General features: G+C 41.5%; 1 protein-coding gene across 4 annotated transcripts in view; it reads right to left on the reverse strand.

Annotated features, from left to right (window-relative positions):
- Window positions 1-17,594, reverse strand: part of NASP (nuclear autoantigenic sperm protein) — a 36,889-nt gene that overhangs the window by 2,990 nt on the left and 16,305 nt on the right. For 3 of the 4 annotated variants that reach the window (XM_081226015.1, XM_081226016.1, XM_081226014.1), the window contains 8 exons: window positions 10,773-10,883; window positions 9,163-9,243; window positions 7,797-7,906; window positions 6,131-7,102; window positions 2,190-2,269; window positions 1,706-1,791; window positions 1,521-1,594; window positions 277-465 (listed from right to left, as the gene is read on the reverse strand). In XM_081226015.1, coding sequence (XP_081082141.1) covers window positions 277-465; window positions 1,521-1,594; window positions 1,706-1,791; window positions 2,190-2,269; window positions 6,131-7,102; window positions 7,797-7,906; window positions 9,163-9,243; window positions 10,773-10,883 — 1,703 coding nt within the window. The remainder of the gene's footprint in view (window positions 1-276; window positions 466-1,520; window positions 1,595-1,705; window positions 1,792-2,189; window positions 2,270-6,130; window positions 7,103-7,796; window positions 7,907-9,162; window positions 9,244-10,772; window positions 10,884-17,594) is intronic. The other variant, XM_081226017.1, reaches the window with a different exon arrangement.

A 17,594-nucleotide genomic window follows, 5' to 3' on the forward strand; every position in this document is an offset into this window, starting at 1 on the left:
GCAAAAAAAAAAAAAAATCATTGTGGGCTTCCCTGGTAGCACAGTGGTTGAGACTCCACCTGCCGAATCAGGGGACATGGGTTCATGCCCCGGTCCGGGAAGATCCCACGTGCTGCAGAGCGGCTAGGCCCATGAGCCATGGCCGCTGGGCCTGCGCGTCCGGAGCCTGCGCTCCGCAACGGGAGAGGCCACAACAGTGAGAGGCCCACGTACCGAAAAAAAAAAAAAAAAAAAAAAAAAAAAAAATCATTGTGGAAACAGCTGATGCTTACTCACCCATTCTCTTCTCAATGACTTCAATAGATTTGCTGAACTGTGCCACTGCTTCATCATACTGAGAGTTGTACCCATAGGCCAAGCCCAGCTGGTAGTGGGTCTCTGCAAGGAGCCGATCATGGGCTTCCAGGTACTGCTCCTGCAGGTTTAGGCAAGCCTGGAACTCCTCCACAGCTTGGATGTAATTCTCTAACGAAGAGAAAAACAGCAAGCAAATGGACATTTAATATATAGTACTTGTAAAATTTCAGACCATGCTGCAGGAATGTGCTCCCATCTTATATTTCATTTTTCTTTGTAGCATCTCCAGGACCCTTGACTAAAATCCATCAAAATGACTTTAAAAAACCTACTGAGGTGCTTCCCTGGTGGTGCAGTGGTTAAGAATCCACCTGCCGGGCTTCCCTGGTGGCGCAGTGGTTGAGAGTCCGCCTGCCGATGCAGGGGATGCGGGTTCGTGCCCCGGTCTGGGAAGATCCCACATGACACGGAGCGGCTAGGCCCGTGAGCCATGGCCGCTGAGCCTGCGCGTCCGGAGCCTGTGCTCCGCAATGGGAGAGGCCACAACAGTGAGAGGCCCGCATACCGCAAAAAAAAAAAAAGAATCCACCTGCCAATGCAGGGGACACGGGTTTGAGCCCTGGTCCGGGAAGATCCCACATGCCACGGAGCAACTAAGCCCGTATGCCACAACTACTGAGCCCGCGCTCTAGAGCTTGTGAGCCACAACTACTGAAGACTGCGCGCCTAGAACCCGTCTCCGCAACAAGAGAAGCCACCGCAATGAGAAGCCCGTGCACCGCAACGAAGAGGGGCCCCCTCTCACCCCAACTAGAGAAAGCCATGCACAAGCAAGGAAGACCCAACGCAGCCATAACTTTAAAAAAAAAAAAAAACCTACTGAGAAGGACCTCCCTGGCGGTCCAGTGGTTAGGACTCCGCACTCCCAATGCAGGGGGCACGGGTTCAATCCCTGGCTGGGGAACTAAGATCCCACATGCTGCATGATACGGCCAAAAAGAAAAACAAAAAACAACCCTACTGGGAGACTTTCAGTTAGAGTACCATTTAAAAGACTGTTCGTTGTTCTGGGACCCATAGAGAACCCAAAAAGCCTACTGTCCTTTTAAAGCTAATTGCCCACAATTTATGATCAATTGAGCTAGATTTTAAGGAATTAGAGGAAGATTAAGGCAGGGGCAAGGGATGTGTTAGAGAAGAGAGTAAAATGGAAAATGTATTACCAGATTCAACACTAACTTCTCCAAGTTTAAGATGTGCCTGTGCAGCATAAAGCTGAGCTTCTTTCGTGTCTTGCCTAAAAGAAGGAAAGATGGTCAGAAACCTTAATAGCATCTGTCGAACCCTAACTGCTTTGTTTTCAACCACCAAGCTCCCAACCTAAGCCTAGAAGCACCAAGAGTTTTACCTTTTAAAAATGATCTTTGCTAAATCCAGCATATCCCAGGCAAGCTCTAGGTTCCCAATCTCCTCTTCTTCATTTTCTTGAAGAGACTGAAGTATATCCAAATCATTAGTATTAGGCAGAAGTACAAGACAGGCATCATTTGATTACAAATCTAAATGTACAGTTTAGTATAGTTTGGGGGCGTGGGATGGGGATAGACTGATATAGGATTCAAAGTTCATGTTTTTCTCCCTAAACCTACAGAATGGACCCCTACAAAGTCTACCCCATATCACCTATGTCAGTGATAGTTAGCAGTGATATGTTGGGTCAGGTCCTAACTGACGGGACCCCCTGGGTTCAAATGGATCTGTCTATTTCCACCATGAATAAAGGGTCCCCAATCCCTAACCAAGAAACAGCTACCTATAATAATCATGCCTTCACTAGTAAACCAAAGTCCCACAATAAGAAAGTAGACAATGATACCGAACAAATAATTCACCTTGTTTTCAAGAAGTGAATCACTTGGTGTTTCTTCAGCCTTGTCATTTTCTTTATCCTCCTCTTCTGAGCCCTCGGTTTCTGCAAGTAAAAATTCTTCAGTATTGAGAATACTAAGGATCTGACAAGTCAAAAATTCCAATAAACATTTGTCAAATAACCTATATTCTGAGGTAGGACAGGCCAAATACTAAGCCAAATCAGTTAATATCTGAACTGGATATAAATAATAAAGCCAGTGGTTAACAGTCTAATTCAAGTCTAATCCAGACTTAGACTGTATAATCTTATAGTGTCTATGGTTCAGAGCTTCAGTGATCAACAGGCTGTGTTTCTCTTCTAAAAGTCAACCTGGACCGTTCAGATCAAAACAGATTAGCTGACTTTTATTCATGGGCTTAGAAGCTCCCATCTACTCAACCAGAATCAGTTGGAGGCCTCAGCCAGTATTCCCGGCATCTTTAAGCCAATTGTCGGTTAATACTAATAAGGCCAAGAAAATAACAAAAGTTAAATTACTCCAGTCCATTCAAAGCAAGAATACTCAAGAGACTAGCTTTCCCACAACAGAACTGTGGACGGAAAAGAATAGCCCTTACCAACTCTCACCAATGAGCATGCCACACACTCCAGCCAGCTCTAGCTTGTACAGAATTTGAGTGAGCAGTACCATGTTAAAATTTCCAGGCATATCAACACCATATTTCACCATATTAACAAACACTCACAAGTTAACTGCCTGTAAGGACAGGCTGCTGATAAATAGCTGTACACATCACTTAAGGTTCAAAATGTCACGTGATTAATAAGTGAACCTTTGGGGGTTCACAATTCATGAAATGGGTATAATGTGCCTATCTCTGCCATCTTTCATTAAGCATTTAACACCAGCAGAAAAGCTCAAATATTGTCTCCTAACTAAAAACTAGGCCTTAGAGCCATGAAGTCAGGTTAAAGGACTTTTATCTAACAATACTGCTTCAGGATGGGAATAGGCACAGAAAGGTCCTATCAATTAGGACAAACTAAAGCCCTCTAAGAACCAGTTAAAAGTTACAAGCTAATTATAGTTAACCTCTACAGCAAACAAACCCCGTTTTATCAAGTGCCTCCCTTTTCTCCTGTTGACTATGTAATTTGGTGCTTCTGAAATATAAGTAAGTACCCACACCACCATACACCATTATATTTCCATGCCCAAATTTTGAAGTGGTTTGTGTACTTAGATCCCTGATGTTAGACTAGATGGGTGGTTTTATTGACTCTGACAATGAAGCCCATCCTCCACCAGAATATATGACAGGTGAAGCAGATCTTTGTATTTCTCACAATACTAAAAAAACCCAAACACCTTACCTTCCCAATTTGTAGGAAATTTTGACAAAATGTTGTTGTTATTCTATATTCTTATTTATCTGGTATCTGTTCCACTCATACCAAAATGCTAAAAGCTGACATCTAATTTGGCATAAAATATCTAGTTATTTGGAGTTTTACATCAAATTTTTAAATTAAAATTCTTATAATGGTCTGAGAAAAATATTGGTTTCTCTTGAGGAATCTGCACTACCTTCATGGAATGGTGGAGAGGGAGCTAGCTAGTTAATGAGAAAGCCATTACTTTAAAATAACACTTTCCAACCTGGTAACCTGTACCCACATATTACTAGGAATGCAATGAAGGCCTCAGTAAAAAGATCTGTTAAAATATTTTCTAAGCTTCTTTGAAAATGGAGTCTTGGGCTTCCCTGGTGGCGCAGTGGTTGAGAGTCCGCCTGCCGATGCAGGGGACACGGGTTCATGCCCCGGTCTGGGAGGATCCCACATGCCGCGGAGCGGTTGGGCCCGTGAGCCATGGCCGTTGGGCCTGCGCGTCCGGAGCCTGTGCTCCGCAACGGGAGAGGCCACAACAGTGAGAGGCCCGCATACAGCAAAAAAAAAAAAAAAAAAGAAAAGAAAATGGAGTCTTTTTTGTGGTATGCCATCCTCAGAGAAAGGGAAACAATGTTTCGTAACATACCATTTCTCTGATCTTGTAGTATCTTCAAAACAGTATAGGCAGAGAGTTGTGCAAACCAGAAGAATGACTCTCAAAGGCCAAGTAAAGGCAATCTGCTGATTCTCTGGTTATTCTAGCATTCCCAAAGGATAGTCAGCAAACACTACAAATTGACCGGTACAAAATTGACCGGTACAGTCTATCTGAGCATGGCCAAGCTTTATGCCTACAACATTAAAATTTTGTTCACTTACCAATCATATCTAGTGTGACAATTAGAAAAGAATAGGCTTATTATCTTTTCTTTTTTAGGGATATAGAGAGCCCAAGAGATGGCAGGAAATGGAGATTTTAAGAGAAAACCTCTTGTAAGATTTCTGCAGGCTAGTGTTACCACGTAGAAGGGATGAAAGTTGCCCTCCTCAGTGTGAGGTATCCTGGGAAGAACAATACATTCAGATCAGATCTAGGGTCAGATTCCAGTACTATGATGTACTGTTTGACCCTAAACAAGTCACGTAACCCCTAAGCCTCAGCTTCCTCATCACTATAATTGGAGTAATACTACCTACTACACAGTACTGTATTTTGGAATCAGAAGTAATGTATGTGAGAGAGCTCTAACAATGTTACTTGTGAGACTCAACTGAATAGTTTTTGAACTGTGGAGAAATATGACATCTCTACTGTAGCTTATTATTCAAAGTCCAACTTCAGAGAGCCAGCAGAGCTTTTTACTACTCTAGCTAATTATCATTAAAGATTAAGACATGGGAGGTTTCTTTAAATTGAGGAATTCAGTTCTGTGCTTTTTCCATAGATATCTCCTAAAGCCCAATAGGCAGACCAATGGTTCTACCATTTAGCCAATTCACTACTGGTTACCATGCCTGTGCTGGCTGGAGTACAGGGACCTGCACATAGGTAGGAGGAAGTTTACCAGAATTAGCTACACATATTGATAATGGGTCTTTGAACATCTAAAACTTAAGAGAACTCAAAGTAGTCTGTCAATTATATAAGTAATATATATGTGTAATAATGATTAATTGGAATATACCTATGGTTATTAATAACAACGTTAGATAAATCTTATGGACAGTAGAATCCTCAAATGATAGTATAACTCAAGTCAGACGTGCCAGTTATGGAGTTGCTAATTAGAGGCTTATACATCTTGATGAAACTGAATCACAATTAGACCAATAATACTATATAAAGCATCCACACTTTATAATGTTCTAAGTAACAAAAAATTCAGTTTAGCAGCCAAAGCAAGCATGAAATGAGGGGGGAAAGCAGCAAGAGGGCTTAACGGTTAGGTTTTCTGTTAACTTTGGAGGGGGCTAATTTAACTAATGTGAATAAGCCTCTAAACACTTACTGAAGACTAAAAGTAAAGATTACCAGAGTTCTTCCACTCTGGCGATAGAACATTCAAGGGTTAACTGCCTTCATTTAAATGGCATGCCTGCTTAAGTGTATCAATTCAGTGGATTCTACTGCTCTAATCCTGATTCCTAACGCAGAGAAAAAGGAACCAAGTGAACAGTAAATTTAAAAATCAAGAGGCATGCAAGTGAACATCCATTCAGCATTCTCTGCCAGCCTAGCCCACTATTTCCCTATCTACCCCACTTCCCACCCACCTTTTATTGGCTAGTATGGTACAACAAGTTACTGATAGCTAGCCAAGTCTCAGATATCACAGAAAGGCCTATTTTGCAGTTAGTAAAGCGTTAGTTTATAAGCCAGCTAAAGAAGACTTGCTTTAACTTGCTCAACTTACACCACCTTCTTAAACTATCCCCATTTTCACTTAGCCCTTTCCTAATCCAAAGGCAGACGGAAAATCCTGAATGGAAGGCTGACTTTTACCCATGATTAGTGAGTCAAATCCAGAATGTACTCCACCCACTGCAGCTCTTGCATGTCCCGGTTACCTTCACCCTCTTTCATCTGTTCTTCTTTGTCTTGTGTTTCTTCATTAGCAGCTATCTTAACTTTGTCTTCAGGGGATTTCTCAGTAGCCCCCTGGGCTACCTTAGTCTCAACCCCATCTCCAGCTGCCTCAGACTCTTCTATAGACAGCTTAGTCTCCTCCTGGCTAGGAACCAACGCTGCCCTGACCTTCTCCTCTAGTCCTGAGCCATCTTTTGTTTCTGTCCGTCCTTCTGCGTTAGTCTTCGGTTCATTGGGAGTGTGATCCCCTGCAGCTGATAGTCCACTGACTGCACCATCCTTAGGGAGAACTGGGTCCTCCTGCCCAGGCTTCTCGGAGGCTTCTGATCCAGCTCCTGCAGCCTGTGCTGTCACCTCTGGTGACTCTTCAGCAGGAGGCAATTCTTGCCCTACCAACTGCTCAAGAACAGCCTTTCCTGGCTCACCTGCAGAGACAGCTACCTGCTCCTTTGGCTCATCCCCACCCACATCCACTGGCTTGACTGCTTCTATCTCCACTGCAGTGCCCTGCTTTTCTAGAGTCACAACAGGTTGCTCTTCTGAAGCTTCTTTTGGTTTCTCCTCTATGCTTGCAATTACTTCTCCCTGACCTCCTTTTTCTCTGAACTCTTCTTGGACGTCAGTTCCAGAAACTGATTTTCCTTCCTCAGCATCGGGTGTTTCCTGTTCTGGCTTCTTAGAAGTGACTTCAGCTTCATTCAGTCCTTCTGGTGCTGCTGTTCCTTTTCCCTCTTTAGTGGTTTCAGTTAACTGATCTGGAGTTGATTCAACTTTTTCCTGTAGTTCCCCTGCAGGCTCACTTATATCCATATCTTCTCTTCCACCCTTCTCCATACCAGTTTCCTGTTCTTTATCCGTTTCAGGCTTTACCAGAGACTTGTCTTCTGTTTTTTTGGCTTCTTTTTCTCCCATGGCGTCATAAACCTGTTCTCTCAACTCTTCCCTTGCTTCCTCTACATGGTTAAAGAACATGAAGCATAAACATGTCTTCGAGTTTAATGATAAAGGCATAAATGGAAACTAAAAATACATTCCCTTTAAACCCTCAAACAGCCTGGCTTATGTTTTAGCAGATGGCCTGCAAATTATCTGCCCCCTTGAGAAAAGCAAAGGGAAACTCCCAGCTAGCAGAGCAACTTACTGCAAAAGAAACCCAAGCTCCTTAAATTAGATATTATTTTACTTGAGCATTCTGATATCAGTTAGGTAAGAGATGCCAAGCTTTACATTCCCTTCTAAACATTATATAGACCTCCATCTGATATGTAAAATTCTAGCAGCCAAACTCAAGTTCGAAATTAACATTTAATTTTCTTAGACAAAAAAATGTAAGAGGGTTCCAAAAGCACAGCCATTAAAATAACTGAGCTGCAAAGACTTTTTAAAAGTCACATCAGAAAAATATTTAAGGTTCTTTTAATACTTAAAACATCAATTTAAATAACCAGATTTATTTGGGAAATTAAGTTATCCCCTTACAAAAGCCTGCTATCAGTTTCAGTAATCAGCCACCTCCCCTGCAGTCTCTACCAAATGCAGGTGTCACCCCAGGAGAGACCATTCAGGATAAGGAGAGCCCTATTTCCATCACTTGTACACAAGAAATAAACGTCGCATCTCTTGAATGTCACATGCAACTCCACATACCATCTATGTTATCATTATTTTCTACCAGAGTTTCTTCTTCTGTTGTTTCTCCTTCCTCCTCTTCCACATGCACACCTTCCAGGGCATTTCCCAACACACCATTCTCCATTCTAGCAGAACAAAAGGAGAAAGCACTAAAGGTATGATGGCTAGAACCTAACAGTCTTTGTAAGACAGAAACTGTAGTCCTGTATTATAAAAGCAACCGAAGAGTAAGCAAGTACAGAGAATATAAACTATAAGCACTCATGAAAGAAATGCAATGATCAAAACTTCTAATGTAAATTAAGGTTGTAAGAGCACTGAAAGAAATAAACATACCCTTTTTATCCAGCCACCTGAAAAAGCACTGATGACTCCTATCAAAAGGGCCATATTTCCCAAACTTCTCATCCACCTACATTTCTCTAGATGGCCAAAAACATTCTGGCAAGGTTTTCATGACAAATCCTTAGAATGCTCTACAAAATTAGAAAACTTAGCAGAACTGATATTAAATAGATTACAGAATATTTGCTACTCTGTGTACCCTCAATATATTTTATTCTGCTTAATAAATTCTGGTGGAAAATACACAACTTTCCAACAGTTAAGACTACTTGTGAGACTTTTTAAGACATTTTCACACGCCCGTGTTTTCAAATTGTCCTTCATTCAGTCCTTCTTATGGATGACTGTTTTGGGCTAGCTGAGAGTGCTTTCAAAGGTTCTCTCTCTAAATTGGACTTTGATAAATTACTGACTATTCACTAATGGAAAGACCTCTGCTTCTAATTACTGCAAAAGTCAAAACCTAAGTATAACTTTACTCTTTGTATCAAGTGCCTTTCAAAACTCCCAGCAAGGGAATTCTCTGGCGGTCCAGTGATTAGGACTCCGCGCTTTCACTGCTGGGGGTGCTAGCTCAATCCCTGGTCGGGGAACTAATATCCCACAAGCCCACGGCAGGTCCCCCTCCAAAGAAAAACTTCCATCAATCTTTCATGCTCCTTCCAAACCCCTCCAGTAAAACCAGTCCCACTTAGCTCATGTGAAATCTCAAAGCTAGTAAACAATCTTAGCAAACAAAGCAGCAAGTTTTTAAATAGACTACTATGATACAAAACGTATTACTTAAAGACTTGGCTTGAGGGCTTCCCTGGTGGTGCAGTGGTTGAGAGTCCGCCTGCTGATGCAGGGGACACGGGTTCGTGCCCCAGTCTGGGAAGATCCCACATGCCACAGAGCGGCTGAGCCCGTGAGCCATGGCTGCTGAGCCTGCGCGTCCGGAGCCTGTGCTCCGCAACAGGAGAGGCCACAACAGTGAGAGGCCCGCGTATCGCACAAAAAAAAAAAAAAAAAAAAAGACTTGGCTTGAAAGACATACCTTGCCAACTCCAGAAGTGATTTCCCATAGAAAAAGAAGGCTTCTCCACATTCATTAGCTGTCTCTCCATACTTCTTACCTCTACAAAGAGAATAACAGCTAAGATCTGAATTAACATCTAGTCTAAAATTTTTTTCCCCTAGTTCTTTAGCTATAATATGACATTTCTTCTGTAACACATCCTTCTAGGAAACCAATGCTCCACTCCTCTTGCTTTGAAGTCAAGGTCCAAGGGACTTCAAGAATGAATTAATTAATGTTGCCTGTTCTTCATCTATATAGTATATAATTACAAATTTAGATATATAATATACATTATATAATTAGAATATAATATATACTCTAAAAGACATCCATTTGCTACAGTTATACTATATAATCTAAGAGCCAAATTACATTAATAGGCGTTTCTCCTGGTATAAGATAGGGGTCAATACGGGCCAGAATACTGTTAGAGTTAGAGGGCCTTTGGCTGGGACCTAAAGCAAGAATAAGGTCCATGGAAAGGCATGATGATAAAGAGTTAAGAGCATGTTCTCTGGAGCCTGACTGCCTAGGTTCAAATCCTGCCTCTAACTTTTAACCTTAGTCAAGTTACTTAATCTCACAGTACCTTAGTTTTCTCATCTGTAAAATGGAAATGTTAAGAACCAGTCAGAGCTATTGCAAGAACTAATTAAGTTAATGTATATAAAATCATTTAAAATAATGCTCAGAAATACAGATAGCACTATATATACAAATTTAAGCTATTAATATCTAGATAGGGAAGAAGAAGAGGAAAAAAATCACAAGTGTGATAAATGGTAAGGAGGAGGTACTTTATGTGGAGTAAGGAGACCAGCTTTCGTGAGGTAAAGGATTGACAGAAATCATGCTAAGTCAGGCCAACTAATAGCCTAAGAGATTAGTGAGAATAAACAGTGCAACTAAACAAAGAAACTATTGTGATGAAGGTCATGTCTAAGGGTAGTCTACTAGATTAGAATAATGCATCTCAAATTTTCCTCCTAAATACCCTTAAAGGCAGGACAGTGCGAATACTGAACTTTCCAGGAATAAGGAATAAGCTAAGAAGCGTGTTTCTATGTGCTTAATCTTAAAAACTTAGATTTCAAACCTTTCATTGTAGGATAACCACATACTTTTATATAAAAATACCTAAATACTCAGCATCAGATGAAATCTGGGCCCTACCCTTAGCACACCACTGAATACCAGAACCTCAGCTCTTCAGCCTAAGGCGATGATGAAGAGGCCAGAGGCCAATAATCTGACAAGATTATTACAGATATCCAGGAATAAGATCTGTTCTAGAGGGAGTAAGGGTTGTGGAAAAAAATGGACAAATATGACCCTGAACCAAAACCAGGACAAGTCAGTTAGTTAGTGATGAACAGAAAACAAATTACCTTAACTCAGGAAAATCAAAGGCTGAAATTGGTCAGTGATACATACGTTTTATAGTTATAGGAATAAATTTACACATGAAAAATAATCAAAGCTTCTTAAACTCTTGCTCTTTATTCTTTTTATCCCATTAAACAACTTTCTATGATCCAAGTTTATTAGGAACACAACATCTCATCATAGCAAAACACAGTACTTACAAAAGACTAGCTGCTTCCTGGAAGGCATTGACAGCTGCTGGAATATCCGCCATCACCAGATGTTTCTGTCCTAAACCCAGTAGTTTCTTAGCTTCACTATCCACATCCAGACTGCAAGAGAAAGATTTTTTTCAAACGTCAAATACTTTTAGAACCAACATTTTTGGAATACCTGCTACATTTAAACCATAATACTTTAATTTCTTTAAACCTCTGAACTACTCTGACAAGGCTTAGGTAACCCACACTTACCTATCACTAAAAAAGTTCACTACTAAGATATATGAATGGTAAATAAGCACATAAAAGACGCTCAACAACATCAGTCATTTGAGAAATGCAAATTAAACTCATAATGAGATACTATTATACTCCCACTAGAATGGCGAAAATGTAAAGACTGACCACATCAAGCATTGGCAAAGATGTAGAGCAACTAGAACTCTCATATTCTGCTGACAGGAATGTAAAATGGGAGAGTCACTTTAGAAAACAGCTGGAGAGTTTCTTAAAGTTAGATATATACCCACCATATAATATCTAGCCAATCCATTCCTAGGTATTAACCCAAGAGAAATGAAAGTATATGCCCATAAAAAGACACGTACACAAATATTCATAGCAGCTTTATCTGCAGTAGCCAAAAACCAGAAACCCAAAAGGATAAACTGTGATATATCCACAATATGGAATATCAATAAAACGGAATGAACTGTTGAAACATAACATGGATGAATCTTAATTATGCTGAATCAAAGATGCCACACCAAAAAAAAAGTACATACAGTATGATTCGATTTAGATAATATTCTACAAAATGCAAACTCATCTACCGCGAAAGAAAGTAGATTAGTGGTTGCCTAGAGTGGCAATGAAGTACAAAGGAGCATAAAGAAATTTGGAGGTGATAAATATGTCATTATCTTATGATATTGGGCTACAGGTATATACACATGTAAAAGCTCATCAAATTGCTCACTTCAAAAATGTGCAGTTTAGGGGACTTCCCTGGTGGCGCAGTGGTTAAGAATCCGCCTGCCAATGTAGCGGACACGGGTTCAAGCCCTGGTCCGGGAAGATTCCACTTGCCGTGGAACAACTAAGCTCGTGTGTCACAAATACTGAGCCTGCGCTCTAGAGCCCATGAGCCACAACTACTGAGCCTACATGCCACAACTACCGAAGCCCGCACGCCTACAGCCTGTGTTCCACAAGAGAAGCCACCGCAATGAGAAGCCCGCGCACCACAACGAAGAGCAGCCCCCCACCTCGCCACAACTAGAGAAAGCCCACGCACAGACCCAACACAACCAAAAAAATAATAATAATAGAAGGAGAAGACTACTTAGAAAGAATCTAGGCTAAGACTGGGGAAATAGTAGAAATGGTTAGATTCTCAATATACTTATTTTGGAATTTGCTAATGTACTGGATACATAATTTCTTGAATGAAAAAGTGATAAAACCAATGCTTTCTGGCCTGGGCAACTGTAATAACAATGGACACTTACTATGTGCCATGTGATAATTATACCTATATTTACATTTAATCTTGGTATCCACTTCGTAAGGCTGTAACTTATCTCCATTTTACAGACGTGAAAACTGAGAACTAGTGGCAGGGACCATCTAGATCTCTAGATCATATAGACCATCTAGATCAAGATTTATACAACATTGCCATTTACTGAGATAGTCAACTGAGGGAAAAGCAGGTGAGGGGCAGGGTAATCTAGTTTTGGACATGTTAATTTTAAGATGCCTACTGAACCTCCAAGATATTGAAAGGAAGAGATTCAGGAAACATGTAGGGACTAGAGATACAAATGGGGTGTCATGCGCTTAAAGCCACAGGCCTGAGCTAAACTGGGGGAGATTACCTAGGGAGTGACTATTAATAAAGAAGTCATAGGACTGAGCCCTGAGAGCATTCCTACATCAGAGGCAGGGGAAATGGGGAAGAACAAGCCCCTTGTCACTCCCCCTACTGAAAAAATAGCTAGTAAGGGAAAAAAAATATAGTATCCCTGAAGCCAAATGAAGACATGTAAAGAAAGAAGTGATCCACTGGATCAAATGTTACTGACAAGATTAACTAATCACTAGATTAAAGAATAATATAGATGGCATTAATGACCATTAAGCAAGACCATTTTATTACCTTTTTTTTTTTTTTTTTTTTTGGCGGTACACAGGCCTCTCACTGTTGTGGCCTCTCCCGCTGCGGAGCACAGGCTCCGGACGCGCAGGCTCAGCAGCCATGGCTCACGGGCCTAGCCACTCCATATGTGGGATCTTCCCGGACCGGGGCACGAACCCGTGTCCCCTGCATCGGTAGGCGGACTCTCAACCACTGCGCCACCAGGGAAGCCCAAGACCATTTTAGAATGGTGAAAGAAAAACTTGAAGAATGTTCAGGAAATAAAAAAGGGGAAGTAAAGAAACAAAGTAACGACAACTCTTTCATGTTTTCTTGTCCAAGAAACAGAAATGAAGTAATAGGTAGAAGGGGATGTGGGGGATCAATGAAGGGTTAAAAATAGGATACAGGGCTTCCCTGGTGGAGCAGTGGTTGAGAATCTGCCTGCTAATGCAGGGGACACGGGTTTGAGCCCTGGTCTGGGAGGATCCCACATGCCACGGAGCAACTAGTCCCGTGTGCCACAACTACTGAGCCTGCGCGTCTGGAGCCTGTGCTCCGCAACAAGAGAGGCCGTGATAGTGAGAGGCCCGCGCACCGCGATGAAGGGTGGCCCCTGCTTGCCACAACCAGAGAAAGCCCACACACAGAAATGAAGACCCAACGCAGCCAAAAATAAATAAATTCATTAACTCCTACCCCCAACATCTTAAAAAAAAAAAAAAAAGGAGTACAGTTGGCCCTCCTCATCAACCAAGGATTAAAAATACCTGGGGGGGGGGGGGGACGGACGGTGTGTGGTAATTCCAGAACGTTCCAAAAAGCAAAACTTGAATTTGCTGTACATTGGCAAACTATTTACATAGCATTTTCATAACATTTACAACTATTTACGTTGTACTAGGTAGTATTAAGTAATCTAGAGACAATTTAAAGAGTATGTGTTTGGTTATATGCAAATACTATGCCATTTTATATAAGGGACTTGAGAATTTGGTAATGGGGGATTTTGGTAATGGGGGCGGGGGGCAGGGGTATCCTGGAACCAATCTCCCATAAATACCAAGGGAAGACTATGCGATACTTAGTAGGTCGGTACAAATAACCTCATAGGAGAGGAATGGAGTAGTACTGCTGGATACGAGAACTACAAGAGCTCTGTTCTTGAGTAGATGACTGAGGATGGGATCCACTGAACAAACAAGTGGAAATGTTGGTCTTTATATAGAAAAGCAGTGGGGAGTTCCCTGGTGGTGCAGTGGTTAAGAATCCACCTGCCAATTCAGGGGACACAGGTTTGAGCCCTGGTCCGGGAAGATCCCACATGCTGCAGAGCAACTAAGCCCATGTGCCACAGCTACTGAGCCTGCGCTCTAGAGCCCACAAGCCACAACTACTGAAACCCGCGCACCTAGAGGCCGTGCTCTGCAACAAGAGAAGCCACCGCGATGAGGAGCCCGCACACCACAACAAAGACCCAACACAGACAAAAATTAATTAATTAATTTTTTAAAAAGGAGAGCAATGGCTCGCAAACTTTTTGGTCTCCACACTCTTTACACTATCAAATTACAGAAGGCCCTTGAAGAGCCTTTGAGTATGTGAGTAGTATCTATTTGTATTTACCATATTGAAATTAAAACTAAAAAAAATTTAAAATATTTTAAAATGTTACATGTTAACATGACTTCTATGAAAAAATGACTATATTTCCCAAACATAAAAAATTTAGTGAGAAGCACTATTGAACATTTTTACAAATCTCTTCAATGTCTGGCTTAATAGAAAAGCTGGATTTTCATATTCACTTTTCTGCATTTAACCAATTGGGATTTGTTGTTTTCATTGAAGTATAAAATACCTGACCTCACACTGATACCTGTTTGGAAAAGGGAGTACTTTAATAACCTTTTTAAATTTTTTTGTGGGATCTTAGTTCCCCAACCAGGGATCGAATCCAGACTCCTGGCAGTGGAAGCGCGGAGTCCTAACCACTGCACCACCAGGGAATTCCCGTGAATAATCTTGTAAATGGCTGTGGATATTCTTCTTTGATACTACACCAAAACTCAATGAGTGGTAGTTCCTTAAAGGTTACCTGCAATGCAGAATCTGAAAATGTGTTGACGAACTTTTCATACTGCTACATTAAAAATCATTGTTCTGGGACTTCCCTGATAGTGCAGTGGTTAAGAATCCGCCTGCCAATGCAGGAGACAGGGGTTCGAGCCCTGGTCCAGGAAGATCCCACATGCCGTGGAGCAACTAAGCCCATGCGCCACAACTACTAAGCCTGCACTCTAGAGCCTGCGAGCCACAACTACTGAGCCCGTGTGCCACAACTACTGAAGCCCGCATGCACAGAGCCTGTGCTCTGCAACGAGAAGCCACCGTAATGAGAAGCCTGCACACCGCAATGAAGAGAAGCCCCGCTCACTGCAACTAGAGAAAGTCCCCGCAACAATGAAGACCCAATGCAACAAAAAATAAATAAATTTATTTATTTAAATAAAATAAAATAAAAATCATTGTTCTATCTTGTACTCTGAATAGATCTCCTATTCATGAATGATTTTGTACTCATGTACATAGCAGCATTATTCACAATAGCCAAAAGGTGAAATCAACTCAAGTATCCATTGATAGATGAATGGATAAACAAAATGTGGTCTATACATAAAATGGCTTATTATTCGGCCTTAAAAAGAGAACTCTGACAGATGCTATAACATGGATTAACCCTGAAGACATTATGCTAAGTTAAATAAGCCAGTCATAAAAAGACAAATGATGTAGGATTTCATTTATATAAGGTACCTAGAGTGTCAAATTCAGAGAGACAGAAAGTAGGATGTGGCTGCCAGGGGCTGGGGGGAAGAGATGGGACGTTGTTTAATGGGTAGAGTTTCAGTTGGGAAAGATGAAAATGTTCTGGAGATGGATGGTGGAGACTTTCAGTTCTGCAAGAAGGGACTGGCTCCACAGTAACGTACATGTACTTAACATTACTGATCTGTACACTTAAAAACGGTTATGATGCTAATATTTTTTTAATATTTATTTATTTATTAGGCTGCATCAGGTCTTAGTTGTGGCAGGCAGGATCTTCGCTGCAGAGCGCGGGCTCTAGAGCGCGTGGACTTCGTTGCCCCGTGGCATGTGGGATCTTAGTAGTGGGATCGAACCCAAGTCCCCTGCATCGGAAAGCAGATTCTTAACCACTGGACCACCAGGTAAGTCCCTATGATGGTAAATTTTATGTTATATGCATTATACCACAATAAAAAACAACAACCACCACCACCAATTTCATCAGAAGAGTCTTGAAATATTGAGACTACATGAGTCAGGCTCACGGTAGTCAATACAACTTCTAAGATCTTAATTTATTTTCATTTGAAAGCTCAGATTCTATCACTGACAAAAGATATTCTCAGTTGCTTCCCTTAAAGTGACAGCCTCACTTCATTAATTTTTGAGAAACTGTCTGCCAAACACCCAAGTCTGAGTAATCAGTCTGAGGGTTATCCTTTCAAATCCAGAATTCCATGAAAAATTTAATTCTTAATTCAAACAGTCACACAAACGCTTTTCCTAAAGACAACCATCTTACCTACCTATTTCAGGGTGCAGAATTAGCATTCCTATTTCCCATTTTGTCACACAGAATATTCTAAAACCATGTAGTGAAGGACTGAGAATAAATTTATTAGTTTCTATTGCTTCATCATGGAAGCAACAGAAGTGAAACTGGGAGTGAACTACTTGTACTGCCTTGACCTATGTTAAATAAAGGGCCAGCAGGTTTACACACCATTGCTTTTGCACCATTAGTGCCAATGTCAACCAGTGAAAACGGCAAATGGTCTACTAATTATGAAAAATTTTGAACTTGTGCAATCTCTGAAAGGGTCTTGGGGATCCCAGGGGCATACAGACTGCACCTTGAGAACCTCTGAGTAAGAGCATGGACCCACATCCAGAAGAAAGGAATGTGGGACCTCCCTGGTGGCGCAGTAGATAAGACTCCGTGCAGCCAATGCAGAGGCCCCGGGTTCGATTCCTGGTCAGGGAACTAGATTCCACCACAACTAAGAGTTCACGTACCGCAACTAAGGAGCCCGCTGGCTTCAACAAAGACCGAGAGCAAACAAATAAAGAAAAAAGAAAGAAAGAAAAGAATGTGTGGGTACAGATTTAAGATAGAGTGATTAAGAAACTCCTCTTCCTAACTGCTTATTACTGAACAATCAAATTTTTTATAAATTTATTTATGTATTTTTGGCTGCTTTGGGTCTTCATTGCTGCATGCAGGCTTTCTCAGAAGTTGCACGCAGGCAACTTCTTCGTTGCGGTGCATGGGCTTCTCATTGCAGTGGCCTCTTGTTGCGGAGCATGGGCTCAGCCACGTGGACTTCAGTAGTTGTGGCACGTGGGCTTAGCAGTTGTGGCTCACGGGCTCTAGAGCGCCGGCTCAGTAGTTGTGGCACACAGGCTTAGTTGCTCCGCGGCATGTGGGATTTTCCCAGACCAGGGCTCGAACCCGTGTCCCCTGCATTGGCAGGCAGATTCTTAACCACTGTGCCACCAGGAAGTCCCCAATCAAATTGTTTCAAAAAGTAAAATCATCAAGTAAGAGCAAGAAGACAGGTGACGGTACTGAATGTTAAGAAGTTACTCAG

The sequence above is a fragment of the Mesoplodon bidens genome (genome assembly GCF_964165515.1).
Source record: "Mesoplodon bidens genome assembly, chromosome: 2".
Lineage (NCBI taxonomy): Eukaryota > Metazoa > Chordata > Mammalia > Artiodactyla > Ziphiidae > Mesoplodon > Mesoplodon bidens.